Raw genomic sequence first — 17,458 nt, 5'->3', positions numbered from 1 at the left:
CTTGAGGGAGCCCTGACATCCACTGCTGATTCCCTAGCCTCTCTCCAAAGACAGGTCACTTCGCAAGGGTGACCTTGATGCTGTGTGTAAGTCTCTCTGACTTTGAATCGCCATACAAAGGAGGCTGGGGTGGTGGGGAAGACAATAGGAATGAGGAAAAAAGGCGAGAGAGCAGTAAAGGAGGAAAAAGTCATGATTCGGGTATGGATGGCAAAGGGGGTGAATGGGATTTTGGAGGAAAGAGGACAGTAAGGTCAGGAGTCTGGAGGGAGGGAGAGTCTGTAAACTTGTAGGTTAAGAGATCTTTTAGGTAATGTGGGGACAGAATGGTAAGGCGTGCACTGAATGTCAGTTTATGAGCTTCTTTCTGCAAGAGCTGTCTAGCGGCTAATGCTCGTAGGCAGGGGGCTCATCTCTGAACTGTGGGGTCTAATTGCTTGGAGAGATAAGCTACTGGGACAAAGGATGGGCCATAATATTGGCCTAGGACTCTTAGAGCTTGACTGGACCTCTCATGAATGTATGAGAAGGGCTTCGACAAATCAGGAAGATGGAGAGCTGGGGCTTCTACAAGGGCTTGACGGAGCTTAATGAAGGAGTGTCGGGGTGAGGAGGATAATGGTTTTTTAGGGGGGCTCTTGCTGAGGTCATATAGGGGTCTTGCTATCAGGGAGCAGGGAGAAGTTAGGGATTTACATTCTAAAATATCTAGCCAGGCTTAGAAAGGGCCTAGAAAGGAAAGGATTTCTGTCTTGGTTTTGGGAATGGGCAGGTCAGAGAGGAGCCATTTTCTGTCTAAGGTAATGGACTTTCTTTGTTGAGATAGAAGGAATCTGAGGTAAGTGACAGGAGGGGAAGAGATTTGAGCTTTGACCGGGGATACTCGGTAACTTCTGGAAGCTAGAAGGTTAAGTAGGGAAGTAGTGTCAAGTTGAGACTGTTCCCATGAGAGACTGCAGAGTAGATGATTGTCTATATATTGTAATAAGGTGGACTTGGAGTAATAATGATGAAACTGTTTGAGGTCCTGAGCTAGGACCTGTCTAAAAATATGGGGACTATCTCGGAAGCTTTGTGGCAAAACTGTCTAAGTGAGTTGTTCAGAATGTCTTGTGTATGGGTCCGTCCAGGTGAAGATGAAAAAATCTTGGGAGCAGGGGTCTAGAGAGATAGAAAAATGCGTCTTTGAGATCTGGGACTGAGAAGTGGGATGCCGAGGCAGGGATCTGTGATAAAAGGCTGTATGGATTTGGAACTAAGGGATGGATAGGGACAACGGCTATGTTGATGAGGCGAAGGTCTTGGACAAGGTGGAAAGATCCGTTGGTTTTTTTAACAGCTGATATGGGGGTATTAAATGGGGAGTGAGTGGGTCTGAGGTAATTTTTGTTTAAGAGATCTTGAATGATGGGTTGGAGGCCTCTGAGGGCTGAACTGGTTAGGGGGTATTGGGCCTGACAGATATACTGTGAGGGGTCACGTAATTTGATAGAGGCAGGGGGACATAGGGCCACAGAGGGGCTTGTAATGTCCCAAACTTTGGGATTTACAGGGTGTATGAGGGCGAAACTGGAGCTTTCATTGGGTAGAGGGGTGGTTGTCAGCTATGAGGCCTATCAGAAAGGGAGTACTGGGGGCTGTGGGAGTGGATATAGTTATGGAAATGTGGAGGAGAGAAAGGATGTCCTGTCCTAGTAAAGGGATGGGACACTGGGGCATAACCAGGAAGGAGTGGGAGAAAGGTATGGGATTGTCTAGGATTGTGCATAAAGGGGGGGGGTTTTAATGGGAAAATCTGTTTACCTCCTACCCCGACTATAGGAGTAATGGCTGGCGTGGTAGGGCCCCGGTATTCTCGCAAGACTGAGAAGGTGGCTCCTGTATCTAGGAGGAAGGAGATGGGGCGACCGTCTACTGTTAAAGTAACCCTGGGCTCCTGTTTGGTGATGGAAATGGTCGGGCGAGAAGCCCCCGGGCCCCGTCAATCTTCTTCTGCCAGCCTCACTACGGCAGGCTTAGGATGGGGTTTGTTCATCCAGCCTCCCCTTCGGGTGGTTGGGCAATCAGACCCCCAGTGGCCCTTTTTGTGGCATCTGGGGCATGGGGTGGTAGGAGATCTGGGGGAGGGGCATGCTCTTGACTAATGTCTCTCTTTTCCGCACTTGAAAGCAGCTCCTGGGGGAGGGGGGCTTGTTTGTAGAGGGGCGCCCAGGTTGTGGTTTTATCAGCTGAGCCAACATTTGGAAATTGGCTTGATCAACCTTTTGTGTACAGCGTTCTTTCTCCTCCTCCCGGTTATGGAAGACTTTAAAGGCCACTGTTAGGATCTCAGTCTGTGGGGTAGCGGGGCCCTGTTCCTACTTTTTGAGTTTAGCTTTAATGTCGGGGTAGCTTTGAGCTAGGAAGTATGTCATAAGGACATGTCTTCTTTCAGGTGTTTCTGGGTCTAGGCTGGTATAGTGTAATAGGGCTTGAGTGAGTCTGTCTAAGAACTCAGAGGTGGTTTCGTCTCTCTTTTGAATTATGTCTTGGAGCTTTTGAAAATTGACTACTTTATGAGCTGTCTTTTTCAGACCTGCTATTAAGCAGGAGGCAAAAATATCTCGAGAGCAGAGACCCATGGCGGTGTTATAATCTCAGTGTGGGTCTTGTTCCGGGACAGCAGTGAGGCCAGGGGGATAGGTGGGGTCAGTCCTATGGGTTTCGGTAGCGTGCGTTTGGGCGAAGTCCCAAACTTGTCTACGCTGTTCAGGGAGGAGAGTATTGGCCAGGAGCATGAAAATGTCATGATGTGTGATACTCTAAGACTGCAGGGTCCATTTAAACTCCCTGATGTATGTCGTGGGATCAGTGGAAAAGGAACTTAGGCGTTTCTCTAGTTGGGCTAAATCTCTTAAGGAGAAAGGGACGTGAACGTGCACGATGCCTTCGGATCTTGCTACCTCCTGGAGGGGGGCAATAATTTTGGGAGGCCCTCGGGACCGAGTCTGAGGGGGACTGAAGGGTTCTAGCTCAGTCTGTGGGGGAGTGACGTGGTCTAGCCGTGCTTAGTCGAGCAGGTCCTGAAGTGCAGAAGGGGGGCAAAGACAATAAAGATAGAATCGGACCCATGTGTCACCAGCTAGCAGCCCAGCTGCTTGCCTCTGCTGCTCTAGTTGGGCTTGAACTCATGACTCTGAGGTTAAGAGTCCCATGCTCTACTAACTGAGCTACAGCAGGGCTCTAGTTAATTGCTTATGGAATGCGTAAACAGAATGTTCTTTGTTCTCCATTCTTGCCACATCGGCAAGTGGGGAAAGGGCATATCTAGAAGCAGGGGCAGTGTTTTTACACATCTTCAAGGTCTCTCTATTTTCAGAGTGAGGAGTCTTGGCAAGATATGTTTTTGTGGACAGATAACTTCTAAGGACTGCACCGGTTGTTCTCTAGCTTGTGCTTTCCCATGCTGCGTTCAGACATGGGGGAAGGTGCTTTCCCATTCTCCCTACAAACATGTGAGAAGACAAAGGCGGTCCCTAACAGGGGAGAAACAGGTGATGAGGGCAAAGACGGAGGAGGCTCCCAGGACCTAGTTAAAGGGGGGGCTGAAAGGCTCAGTCTTAATCTGCGGGGTAGGAAGGCGGAGGAGGTGAGATGGGGGAGGAGATAGTGGGGAAGAAGGGAGAAGGGCTGTTGTAGGAGAAGAAGGGGAAGGGAGTGAATGGGAGGCTTCTGCGGGGGCAGCGGCTTGCAGGCTAGGAGAACTTGGGAGGGGGCGGGGGGAGGAGGAGGCGGAAAGCTTCAATATAGGGAATCTCCTTCCATTTTTTCAGGCGCTGGCAGTAGTTAAAGAGATTGTGAGTGATGTTAGGATCAAGAGCTCCCCCTGCAGGCCATTGGTTGTTATTGTCTAGGGGGTATGTCAGCCAATCTTGGGAGCAATATTTATGGAGAAGTTTTGGTTTTATATCAGGCGTCAGGGAGAGGGTAGCCAGATGCTTAAGCAGACATTCAAGAGGTGAACTTTCAGGGAGGGATGAGGAGGCTCCCATGGCTAAAGGACAGAGAAGGAGACAAACAGGGGAAGACGAACGGAGATCCTCGGACTGGAAGCAGACCACAGGGAGACAAAGGGCATCCCCGATGATCCTTGGTGGTCTGCGGAAACTCGTATACGAGTCGCAATTTCTTAGGAAGTGTGGGTCGTCACCCAGACTTCCCTAAGAAGGCAGAGTGCCGGTGTCACGAGGTACCTAGCGCTAGGCGTTTTTGGCAGACAGAACAGATTTCGGCGGATGGAACAGAAGGAGGAGGGGGCGGGGAAAGGGTGTGTTCTCATCCACAAAGGAGTCACCTCGTTTATGGCTGTTGGATTGGGGGCCTGAGAGTCTGCCGCAGCCGTGAAGGCCTGAGGCAGGGATTTATGACTGTCAGAGGAGGGGCCTTAGGGTCTACCACAGCCGTGAAGGCCTGAGGCAGGGAGAGTTCCCTCCTCATCCCCGAGCGTCAGGGCCTTGCCGGACGATCACGGTTAATGGCACTGCGATAGCTCGGAGAAGAGTGGCCCACCCTAGGGAAATTTTGCTTAAAAAGTTTCAGCACTGATGGAAAGGATGGTGAATGCGTTTATGACTGTCGGAGGAGGGGCCTGAGCGTCCACTGCAGCCGTAAAGGCTTGAGGCGGGGATTTATGGCTCTTTGGGGAGGGGCCTGAGGGTCCACCGCAGCCGTGAAGGCCTGAGGCGGGGAGAGTTCCCTCCTCATCCCCGAGTGTCAGGGCCTTGCCGGACGATCACGGTCAATAGCACTGCGATAGCTCTTGGAAGAGTGGCCCACTCCGGGGGAAAACTTACCTAAAGGCCAGAGAGGAGTGGTGAGTGTGATGAGCCAGCGCCGGAAAAAGAGGAGGAGGGCACGCTGCTGCTGGTGTCGGGGGGAAGACGGGGCCCAGTTGGGGTGTCCCGTCTCCCGGGTTTCGGCACCAATGAAAGGAAAGGAGTGACACATAGCAGCAATTCACTGGAGAGTTCTGCTTTATTAGGGAAAGGTGCTGGGTTATATAGGAAGGGGCATGAATTGATTGAGGTGTCACTTCTCCGGGGCTCGTGGCTGTTGGCTAGGTGCTGGGATTGGGAGGGGGGCGAGAGGTGATTGGGCTTTAGGTGGCGCCGGCGGGAACCGAGGACCCCGAAGAGAAGCCGAAAGTTTGCCATCTTACTGGTGGGGGCCCTTCAATATGTGTTTTCAAAGTCACCAACTTAAAAGCAAAAATCATCAGATTAGTTTAAAAAAAACCAATTATGATGGCTATAAGGGCATTACACTTTACATACAAAGATAAAAATAGGTTAAAAATAAAATGTGGAAAAAGATCTATCATAACAGTAGTGAAAAGAAAGCTTGTGTATGTATATTAGTCTCAGACAAAAGAGGTTTCATAGCAAAAAATATAACAAGGCAAATGAAAGTTATTTTGTAATGATAAAGGAATCAAGTAATCAAAAAACAGCAATATTAAACTTTCCACATCTAGTAACAGGGTTAAAAAAATACATTCAGCAAAAATCATAGAACTGTAAGGAGAAATAAATCTACAAAGTTAGATATTTCTAAATACCTAAGCAATTTAATAACTGGGCAGAAAATCAGTAAGGATATAGAAGACTTGAACACAATTAACTTACTTAATAAACAAAGCAGAATATACATCCTTTCTAGTGCATACAGAACATTTACTGAGATAGATCACAGTATGAACTACTCTCAAATAATATAAAAAGATATGAAATTCTATGATAGAATTGTTAGAAATGATTACAAAAGATTTTTAGAAAATCTTCAAATATTTGGAAATGAAATATATCCTTTTGAATAACTCATGAGTCAATGAAGATATAAAAGAGAAAATAGGAAATTCATTTAACTGAATCAAAATCAAAACACAGTACATCAGAATTTGGAAAATGCTAAGAAAAATTAAAGTCAATGAAAATAGCAGAACATTAATGGGTAGATTATACAGTGTATACATGTAACTCCAGGGAAAAATCCCAGGTAAAAATACCTTTGAAACTGAAATCAGTCAAAAGGAGAAATAAATTGGGAGAAACCCATTTATTTCTTACAAGCAGTCATCCCATGTCTCTCTTGACCCAGCAGCAGAAGAAGAGAGCACCACCCAGTCTTTCTGGTCCAGATATGCCCTCGCTCCCCCTTGTAATCACCTACTGAGATGGAGATGGACTACTTCTCTCCACCCCTTGGAAACACCTATTGATATGGAGCTGCACTAAGGCCAGGTGAAAGATTCTGGAAATACTGCAGTTTTACCCACAGCCTACCCCTCCAGAAATCTCACCTCACAGTCTACTCATTCCCCATGTTCTGCAGTGGCCTCTGTGTGAGAAAACTGGAGCATTGTAACCAGACTAATAATATACAATGGCAATAGCAATAAAATCATGATAATCCTCAAGCCAGAGAATTCAGCTTCGGTAGAAAAGTCCTATGCAGATTAAGTCCAAAGCACGCCAATTCCACAGGCAGGCAGTAGCTGAACAGGTAGGAAGTTCAGAGCAATCATCACGCAGCAGTTGCAGCCAGAGGACGTGTCCAGGCCACAGGGACTACAGAAGAAAATAACCTTAAGGACAATAAGATACATGTTTAATGACACCAGGTAGGATGCATGCAAGAGAGTGGTCCCGTGATCTGCACAATGTGCAAGAAGAGCAACCAACAGTCCAGTAGCTGTGTCCATGCAAGTCATGGCATACCGATATCCTTCTGATATGTGCAAAGGCCCAATATAGTTTATCTGCCACCTAACAAGGGGTATTGGCCCCCTTACTACTGTCCCATGTTGCTGTGAGTCTTGGTGTAAATTCTCTCTTAGGGCACACAAGGCACTCCTTCTGGGCTCTGCTGACTTGCTCAAAGGTCAATGGCAACCCCCACTGATGTCCTATGGTCCACATTTTCGTTAGCCCCTTGTGCAACAAATGCTGATGTAACCATTGGGCTGCATCAGAGGCAGGCTTTCCTTCTAGCCAGCGCACCTGGGCCAGTGTGTCTGCTTCATCATTCCCTGGGGATGCCAAAGGCAAATGGCCAGTCACATGATATATGCTAACAGTCTAGTCTGACCAGAGGCCCATAGGTCTTGCCACAACTCTTGCCCCAAAGGGGCTGGTGACCAACCATCCAACTGGCATGGTACCATGTTGGTAGCCACAGGGTCAAGCCCTGATACACGGCCCAGCTGTCAGTTCAGACAACTATAGGAGAGGGGCTCCTGGGAGCCATACTGCCCACAACTCAGCCCATTAGCTGCTCTTCCCCTCTCCATCCTCCATCTATATTGTCTCAGTCTTAGGATAGAAAGCCACAGCCCTCCTCTTCACTGGCTGCCCACGACTAGAGCCCTTTGTATATCAAGCATCTTCAGGTATCCCTATACGTTTTCTCTCCTGATAAGGACTCTCGGCTACCAATGACTCAAAAGCAAGTTCTTCCTGCTTTCCACTGGTATATGTCACTGGCCCCAATAAGCGTTGGAGTTCTCCACTCAAGGGGCTAAGTAGGGAGAGTGCTATGCTGCTGTAAATATGTGCCCCATTTGGCCAGTGTAGTTGTATGTGACACTCCACCCTGTGGCCTTTGGGTCCAGTCTCATACCCACCCTGCGATGGGATAGATGGTTATTACCTTGGTCAGAGCTGTTCTGGTGATGGTCTCTGTAGCCAGAAAGGTGTGGTACACAGCAACTAGTTGCTTCTCTATCAAGATATACAGGACCTCTGCTCCTTTCCATAGTTGTGACCAGAATCCAGCAGGTTGGCATGTCTGTTCAAGCCACTGCCAAAGACCCCATCCATAACCATCTTCGGTTACATAAACATGTAGCTCACAGGGCCTTGAGGAGTCCACTACACTCAAGGCCTGTAAGGCCTTGGCTGCTTGCTTAGCAGCACTTAAAGCAGCTGCACGTCTCATCTCAGACCCACCTGATGCCTGTTCTTACCAACCAGTATAAGGGCTTCAGAATTTGTGCCAGTTGTGGGATGAATGCTCTCCAGTAGCCAGAAGACCCAAAAACTCTTGTAAGACTGCCACAGTGGTAGGGGTGGGGAAAACCTGGACCTTGTCTACAACTGCTTCTGGGATAACTTCAGTTTTACATGACCAGACCACCCCCAAGAGCTTTACAGACAAACCAGGTCCCTGAACCTTGGTGCTGTGCACAGCCCATCCTTTCTCCTGCAGATGTTGCAGCAGTCTTGGAACTGCCCCTGCCCCTTCTAAACCTGCAAGAGATTCAGATGTGAGCATGATATCATCAATGTAGTGATACAGCTGCACCATTTGTGGTTTTTTTCCATGTGGCCAAGTCCTGGGCTTCAAGTCCATGAGAAATTGTGGGACTGTGGAGGTATCCCTGTGGAAGGACAGTGAATGTCCATGGCCAGCCTTCCCACATGAAGGCAAACTGTTCCTGACTTTCCTGTGCTATGTCAATAGAGAAGAAAGTACTAGCAAGGTCTACAACATAATGATATGTCCCTAGTTCATGACTGAGTGCATCCGTAATGGCTGCTATGTAGAGGGGACAAGCAGCATGCAAGGAGGGTGTGATTTCATTCAATTCCCTGTATTTGACAGTCATATGCTAGGAACCATCTGGCTTTTTCACTGGCCACACTGGGGAATTAAAAGGACTATCAGTGGGCTTTATGATGCCCACCTTCTCCAACTCCTGTAGAGTTTCTCCAGTTTCCTTGTGCCCCCCAGGCAATTTGTATTGCTTAGTATTTGTCACCCGCTGAGGTACAGGCAGAGCTACAGGTGGCTGCTTAGCATGTACCCTCAGAACTGCCTTTACCACACATATGCTCAGTCAGAACTCACCTGCAGTGAACTGTAACCACGGTCCTTGCAGGATATCTACCCCCAAAATATATACAGGATGGGAGAAATGTACACAGTATACTCCTTTGGGGGTAAACACCCTCTCCCCAATGGGATTTGGGCTTTCCTCACTCTAACTGCCTCACCCCCATAGCCATCTGTCACAGCAGGGGTCCTGGGAAAACACTCAGGGTTGCCATGAATCAGAGAACACTCAGCTCATGTGTCCACCAGCGCCAGGACACATTGTACAGTCACAGGGAACCAGTGAATTGTTAATTCTACATGTGGCCTCTGGTCCCCATCCTGTCCCCCAAGGTGAGGGCCTTGCCTCCCACATCCTCCCCTCAGTCAAACCATGATGCCCAATCATCCTCCTGTGGGGGTGAGGTCCCAGGCAGAGCCTGAGTACTGCCCCCCCCGCAGGAAGTCTTGCAGGGACACAGGCCGGACATGGGGCTTTGCCTCTGGCTTCCATGTTCTGGACCTCACTAGCTGAAACTGCTGCTCTGGCTTTAATTGGTGCCACAGTTCTAACAAGATCCTTTTGGGCTGCCCATCAAGTTTTTTTTTCACTACCCCGACCTTTATCAAATCAGCACACATCCAGGCCTCGAGACCTTCATGGGGCCCTTTGCACCTCTCCTTTCAGTCATAGCCATACTTCCTTCTGTGCTCTTATTGTTTGAACCTCCCCCAGATCTGCTAAAGTATGAGTAGCCTCACTTGTGGGTTGCCATATGTAGGGGGCAAGAATAATCACTAGGGACCCAAAGAGAGATGGGGGGGCGGCTGTGTGCAGTACCAGATTTCTCATTCTTCCAGTGACCAACTTCTCTTCAGGGCCCTGCGGGTCTGTATGATAGATGGTATTTTTCATGTCCAGCTCCTTTAACACCTGCTGGAGCTCTGCATATGTGTTCCAGCTACTACGAAGTATGGCAAATCACCCTGATTAGGTCAAACTGCCCGAATGGCTGCTGTCAGCCAATCCAGAGGTGCCTGATTGCCTGAGGTATGATGGGCACTGTGCAACCATTGCCAAAGGGAAGGGTGAGTCATCAGGGAAGCCAGTCTACCCATCTCAGAACCTGACATAACAATGTTTTCCACCCCCATATCCTAGAGACATAAACCACGTAAGCAGAGGTTCCAACGGCTTCTGTCAAAACCGGACTCTCATGTCCACCAGCTCATCCTGGGTATAGGGGCAGAGCATGGAGTGCTCCACAACCGGGGGAGGGGCTGTTCCCCCGGAAGAGCTTGTGGTTGTTGCATTTTAATTTTCTTAATTACAGCCGGTGGGGCCTTTAATACAGGAGAGGCTGGTGCCTCAGGCGGTGTCCTCGGCAGCAGATCGGCCCTTGGCCCCACCCCCTCATCCTCTTCCAGCGCCTCCTCCACCATCTCCGGGGCTGAAGGCACCGCTCTTTTCTCCCCCTCTCGTAGGGCCTCCTGCAGCTCGAATTCTCCTGCTGCCTCCTCCCTCACTGCTAAGAAACCTTCCAGGTGCACAATCTGTGTTCTCAACGACTCTCTTTCTTAAGGGCATCCCATAGGTCATCACCCAACTCCTCCGAATGATGCTGAAGTTTGTCTCTCTCTTGTTGAAGTCTCTTTCTCTTTCTTGCTGAAGTCTCTTTCTCTCCTCGCTAACCCTCTCTGTCTCCTCAATAACACTTTCCACTCTCTCAAGGAAAAGACAGCCCACGACCCCAGCTGCTACACAGCCACTCAGGGCCTCTAAGCAGTACTCTGTCTCACGGAGGGCTAATTCCACAGCTTCCGGTGTCTCCACACTTCCCTAATTCTGGGGAAGGCCCCACCCCTACAGGAGGTGCTTTACCCTAGACCAATTCCCCATTAGTGGCTCCCTCATTGGAAGCCCCACAGATAGGCGGCTCCCAGGTGAAGCTGCAGCCTCTACCACTGCAGCCACTGGGGCCTCCCCACTATCCACAGGAGTCATTCTGGGCATCTCCTCACCATCTCTTCTGGCAGCCCGCCCAAGGGTCGCACCCATATTGACAGATTTTGGGTTCAGAGTTCCTGCTGACTACCACCAGATGTAACTCTGGGGGGAAATTCTGGGGCAAAATATCTTTGAAACCAAAATCAGTCAAAGAAATAAAGAAGGAGAAACCCGTTTCTTACAAGCAGTCGTCCACTTCTGCTCTCCCGTGTCTTTCACGATCTGACTGCAGAAGAAGGGCCTCCACCCAACCTCTCTGGTCCAGATAGGCCCTCGCTCACCTATTGATATGGAGATAGTCTACTGCTCTCTACCTCTTGGAAATACCTACTGATACGGAGATGCACTAAGGCCAGGAGAGATATACTGGAAATACTGCAATTTTCCCGCAATACAACACATTTTAAAAACAGTTCTCTAATATTGATAAACAAGGTAACCATATTAGTGGAGTATGTGAGGCAATTTTTTTTTGTAAAGTTGACAGAGTCAAAATGATTACAGCCCAGGGAAGTAGTCCAACTCAGTCTTGTTCTGTTGAACTCTAGGCTTTTTCACATATCAGTGTCTAAGACTCAAAGATGACTTGAGGTTAAGACTCAAAAGACTGAATTGGGAAGAGATCACTTTCTTTTTTCTCCCATGCTTACATAATATAACTAGTAAACCTAATGTATAAGATTTGAAAAACAATGATAATGGTGATATAAATCCAGGTTTGAGTTAAAAAATATTAAGATTCAAGGAATGGTAGAAGTCTGGTATTACACTCACTATTTCTTGAAGTTAGTACAAAAAACTCTTGACAAATATCTTTGTTGTCTTTACTTATTAATTCTGAGGTTTTAATGCCAGTATAATTTCTGTGAATCTACCTTACTGATGAGCTTCAGTTAATGACTCTGTTCATCCAATGATTTGAGAAACTTGTTTTACACAGGGTTATTAACATGATAAACTTTTAATGTTTTGTTTATTTTAGTCAAAACAATGACTAGAGATTCTTATTTTTATTCTGAATAAATTACATTGTAGTTCTGGATGAATTTATTCTTAGGTCCCTAAGCCTTAAATTTATACTAAAAAAGTTTGAAAAAAAGATTAAGGAATATAAAAGCACATTTAGAAAAATGGTTACCTAAAATACTTATTTGTCTTAAACACTTCTTCCAAGGAAAACATTACATTAAGATAAGACAAAATGGCATCAGTTTATTAATGTAATTCCCTTTATACTAAATAATTGTTATTACATGTGCATAAAGATAGTTATTAATAAGCCATAGGCCAGACCCAGTTGAAATAATATATTTTGCTATGCTTTCTTCAATATTTTTCAGTGTATTCAAATAATGGTTTTACATAACTAGGTTAATATTACATATACATTTTTACATTGTGATACAGTAGGTCATGAACATTTTCCAATGTCATTAAACATTATTCAAATACTAGTTTTTATTGCTATATTTTTATTGTACTGATGTAGCATAATTTAATTAGCTAATTTCTATTATATTCTACCTCTAATGTCTTAAAATTATAATAATTTAAAAAATGAGCAAGCCATGTATAATCATCTCTTGATTGTTACCTTAATTTACATTCTCAGGAAAAGATTTACTGAGTAAATGGTCTTGAATATTTTGAAAGCTTTGGCATATTTCATCAAATTGCTTTATAAAAATATGTACCAATAGGTAGTCCTATCAAAATTTTTGGCCATGTTGCACACTTAGCCAATATATGAACATTATCATTTCTCATTATGCTATTCTGATGGGCTAAAATCATATCTATTTTTAAATTTACATAACTGTTCTAAGGATAATCCTGTTATGCATTTCAGGAAATTTGTAAACAATCCACTATTGTGTTATTAATCCATTTTCATATGTGAGGAAATTATACTTCCAAATTTAGTTTCAGTGCATTTTGCTCTGCTTTCTATATTTTTGTATATACAAATTCTTTATAATCTAATTTATATTTATCTTCTTGATTGCCTCATTAAAAGGTGATTTTCTTTTTTTCCCATTATCTGTGGAATAACACTCTGCTCTTGCTAAATGGCATAATTTTACATTATAATGTGAATTAAAGATTTAATTTTTTTTCTCAGTTAACCATTTGCCTCCAGCACCTTTTATTGAATACTTTTTCCCATTCCTCAGTGATCTTTTATGCCACTTTTATAATGTATTAAATTCATACATATCATTTGTGAATATATTCTCCCATTCAGTAGATTGCCTTTTCATTTTGTTGACGGTTTCCTTTGCTGTATGGAAACGTTTTAGTTTGATATAGTCCCACGTGTTTATTTTTGCTTTTGTTGCCTTTGCTTGGGAAGACATAACCAGGAAGAAAATATTAGAGCCAGTATTTAAAAGTTTACTCCCTATGTTTTCTTCTAGGAGTTTTATGGTTTTAGTTTTATATTAAAGTCTTAAATCTATTTTGAGTTTATTTTTGTGTATGGTGTAAGACCATGATCCAGTTTCATTCCTTTGCATGTGACTGTCCAGTTTTCACAACACCTTTTATTGAAGAGACTGTCTTTTCTGCATTGTATATTCTTGCCTCCTTTGTTGTATATTAATTGACCATATATGTGTGAGATTATTTCTGGGCTATTTATTTTATTCATCAGTGTGTTTAATTTTGTGCCATACCATACTGTTTGATTACTGTATCTTTACAGTATAGTTTGAAGTCAGGGCACATGATACCTCCAGCTTTGTTCTTTTCTCTCCAGATTGTTTTGGCTATTTCAGGTCTTTTGTGGTTCCATAGAAATTTTAGGATTATTTGCTCTAGTTCTATGAAAAGTGCCATTGGTATTTTGATGGGGATTGCATTGACTCTGTAGTGCAGAGTATGGTCATTTTAACAATATTATTACTATCCATGACATAGACTTTCTTTTTATTTGTATTGTCTTCAGTTTCTTTCATCAGCATAATGCATCATCAGCGCCACTATTTCCGTATTGATTTTCTGTCTGTATCATCTATCCATTGACATAAATGTGGTGGTAAAGTCCCCTATTATTATCAATTTCTCCCTTTATGTTTATTAATATTTGCTTGACAAGTACAGTGTCAGTGTACTCGTCATTCACCTCCTTGGGTTAGGTTTTTTCCTAGGTATTATTTTTGATGCAGTTGTAAATGGGATTGTTTTCTTAATTTCTCTTTTTCTAGCTCATTATTTGTATATAGAAAAACAATGGGTTTCTGTATATTGATTGTGTATACTGCAATTTTACTGAATTCATCTATTAGTTCTAATAGTTTTCTAGTAGCCCTCAGGGTTTTCTATTTATAGTATGATGTCATCTGCAATAGTGACAGTTTTATTTCTTCCTTACCAATTTGGATGCCTTTTCTTTTTCTGTGTGACTTTTGTGGCTAAGACTTCTGTACTGTGTTGAAAAAAAGTGGTGAAGAAAATCCTTTTCTTTTCCCATATCTTAGAGGAAAAACTTTCAGCTTTTCACCATTGAATATTAGGTTGGCTGTGGGTTTGACATGGACGGCCTTTATTATGTTGAGGTATGTTCCCTATAAACCCATTCTGTTGAGAGTTTTAATCATAAATGAATGTTGAATTTTGTCAAATGCTTTTTCAGCATCTATTAAGATGATCATATGGTCTTTATAATTTCTTTTTGTTAATATGGTACCTCACATTGATTGATTTGTAGATACTGAGGTCATCCTTGCATCCTAGAATAAACCCCACTTGGTCACACTGAGTGATCCTTTTCATGTATTTTTGAATTCAGTTTGCTAATGTTTTTCTGAGGATCCTTGAATCTATTTTTATTAGGGATATTGAAATGTAATTTTCTTTTTTTGTATTGTCTTTTCTGCTTTTGTTTTCAGGGTAATACCATTCTCTGAGAATCAATTTGGAAGCATTCTGCCCCTTATTTTTAGGAATACCTTAGGTAGGATATAAATTGATCCTTTCCTTCTTTAAATGTTTGGTAGAATTCGTCTGTAAAGCTATGTGTCCCTGTAATTTTGTTTATTAGGAGTTTTTAAAGTATTGATTCAATTTTGTAACTAATCAGTTCAGATTTTCTGTTTCTGCCTGATTCAGTCTTGCAAGATGAATGTTTCTAGGAATTTATCCTTTTCTTCCAAGCTGTCCAATTGGTTCACATATAATTTTTCATAGAATTTTCTTATAATTTTTGAATTCTGTGGGTTTGGTTGTAACTTCTCTTCATTCTGATTTTGTTTATTGAGTCCTCTTTCTTTTTTCTTGATGTGTCTAGCAAAAGATTTTTCAGTTTTGTTTATATTTTCAACAGACCAGCTCATTGGATTTTTTTTCTTGTTGTTTCTTAATTTTCTTTTTTCTGATTTTTATGTCCCTCACTCTACTAACTTTAGGCTTTTTAAAAAAATAGTTCATTTAGTTGTAATATTAGATTGTTTGAGATTGTTCTTCTTTCTTTGGGTATTGCTATGAACTTCCCTCTTAGAACTGCTTTTGCTGCATTCCGTATATTTTGAACCATTGTGTTTCTGTTTCATTTGTTTCCATGTATGTTTTTAAATTCCTCCTGGATTTCTCTGTTAACTCATTGGTTATTGAGTAGCATGTTGTTTAGTCTCATATTGTGCTTTCTCCAGTTTTTTTCTTGCGATTGATTCCTAGTTTCATATTGTATGGTCAGAACAGATGCTTGATATAAGTTCAGTCTTCTTAAATGTATTGAGACTTCTTTTGTGGCCTAACATGGATCTGTACTGGAGAACATTTCATGTGCACTTGAAAAGAATTTGTATTCTGCAATTTTGGGATGGAATGTTCTGTGTAGATCTGTTATGTCACGCTTAGTCTAATGCATCATCAGCACCACTATTTCCTTATTGATTTTCTGTCTGTATCATCTATCTATTAACATAAATGTGGTGGTAAAGTCCCCTAATATTACTATCAATTTTTCCCTTTATGGTTATTAATATTTGCTTTATATAGTTAGGTGCTTCTATGTTAAGTTATCAAGTGTGGGTGGGTGGGCTTCTTTGGGGAGGATGGCTGGAGCTGTTGAGGGCTAGGAGCCTGTCTCACTGGGGTGGCAGTTCCCCCAGAGTACCCAGACCCTGCTCCTGTCTGTGCAATCAGGGTGGAGTAAGAACATAAACAGTGGAGCTTGCCAACACTTCTGATACCAGAAAGAGTTCCAGCAGTTCCCCCACCACATACAAATGCTCTAGGGTTAATAAATGGGTTTCCTTTACTTATATTCTACTTGCCCTTTAAACCACATTTTTTCCCCTATGCCCCAGGGCAAGCACATCTGTATGTGGATCCCTTAGTGAGATCCCTCCCTACTGAGTTCCTGTGGTTACTATGACTCCATCTCTCCCACCATTCTCTACGTGGTCTCCCTACCTTCTGTTGTGCAGAGCTATTCAATCATCCCTCAGGTCCTCTTCAGGAAAAATTGTGCTATATATTAGTATAGGTTCAGTGTGTCTGTAGGAGGAGTTGAGTCAGGGACTTCTGTACCATCATCTTGAGCCATTTCTTAAATGTAGCTTTAAGAAAGAAAAAAATATGCTTGCTGGTTTTTACTGTGAAGTTTCTCCTTCAAAGACTTAAACACATTAAAAGAATATTATTTAAACTTTATCTTATCAAATATATATTCATTTTAGCCTATCATTAGGTTATTAATGACTAAAGTTATTTCTTCCCTGTAGACTAATAAAACACTTTTCCTAAAAAAGCTGTTCTTCCTTGACTAATTAATTACTTCGAACTTTAAATAAAACTGCTGACTATCAGCCATGCTGTAATTTTTAATTAATTTGAACATGCACATCCATTCCTGGCAACAAGTCTTTTAATGTTTTTGAATTCAAAATTAATTTTAAATATTTATTGAAATAATAGTATCATTTGAAATATTAATATGTGAAATATTATTTACAAGGAAAATGGTCAGAGAAGCATAATTTATTGACTATGCTTAGCTAATGGAAATAGGAGTCAGATAATAAAAATATTTGATAGGGAATAAACAAAATAACCATTGCACAATTTAAACTTTGAAAATAGGTACTTTATGAAATATTATCAAGGATAATATCAGAGAAGAAGTAATTATACTTATTAAAGAGATCTCTAAGTCTTTTCTACTTTTTTTTATTAAGGTATCCTTGGTATACAATCTTATGCTCAGGTTTTACATAAGCAACATTGTGCTTACTACATTCCCCCCTATTATCAAGTCTCCACAACATACCCCATTATAGTCACTGTCCATCAGCACTTTTCTACTGTTAAAATCAGCATATTATCAATTCATAGGAAGGATTTAGAAACATTTTTGCTACAAGATAGGAGTACTAGTCAAATGCATTAAGATGTTAAGGCAAACACAGTAGCTTTGGAGATTTTAATTTTTCCTAGTCTACACTAGATGTAAATGCTTAAGTAGATAACAGGGTGTTATAATACATGAAACACAGTCTTTTTACAGTAATAAATAAACACAATTTTTTTACAGTAATAAATAAACACAATTTTTTTCCTAGACTGCTTATAAATCATACAAAAAGAATTATTGTGTGA

At 42.8% G+C, this 17,458-nt stretch overlaps 1 protein-coding gene across 7 annotated transcripts in view; it reads left to right on the top strand.

Annotated features, from left to right (window-relative positions):
- DYNC2H1 (dynein cytoplasmic 2 heavy chain 1) overlaps positions 1-17,458 on the top strand; it is a 347,628-nt gene that overhangs the window by 310,514 nt on the left and 19,656 nt on the right. Inside the window, exon 86 of one of the 7 annotated variants that reach the window (XM_073239366.1) lies at positions 6,139-6,388. The exons of 5 other annotated variants lie outside the window; for them this stretch is intronic. In XM_073239366.1, coding sequence (XP_073095467.1) covers positions 6,139-6,210 — 72 coding nt within the window. In that variant the 3' untranslated portion in view covers positions 6,211-6,388. Of the gene's footprint in view, positions 1-6,138; positions 6,389-17,458 lie in introns of those variants that run through there. One more of the 7 variants, XM_073239365.1, reaches the window with a different exon arrangement.

Source organism: Manis javanica, chromosome 6, assembly GCF_040802235.1.
Source record: "Manis javanica isolate MJ-LG chromosome 6, MJ_LKY, whole genome shotgun sequence".
NCBI lineage: Eukaryota > Metazoa > Chordata > Mammalia > Pholidota > Manidae > Manis > Manis javanica.
Note: the sequence above shows the minus strand (reverse complement) of the source record. Positions and strands in the feature narration are given on the sequence as shown.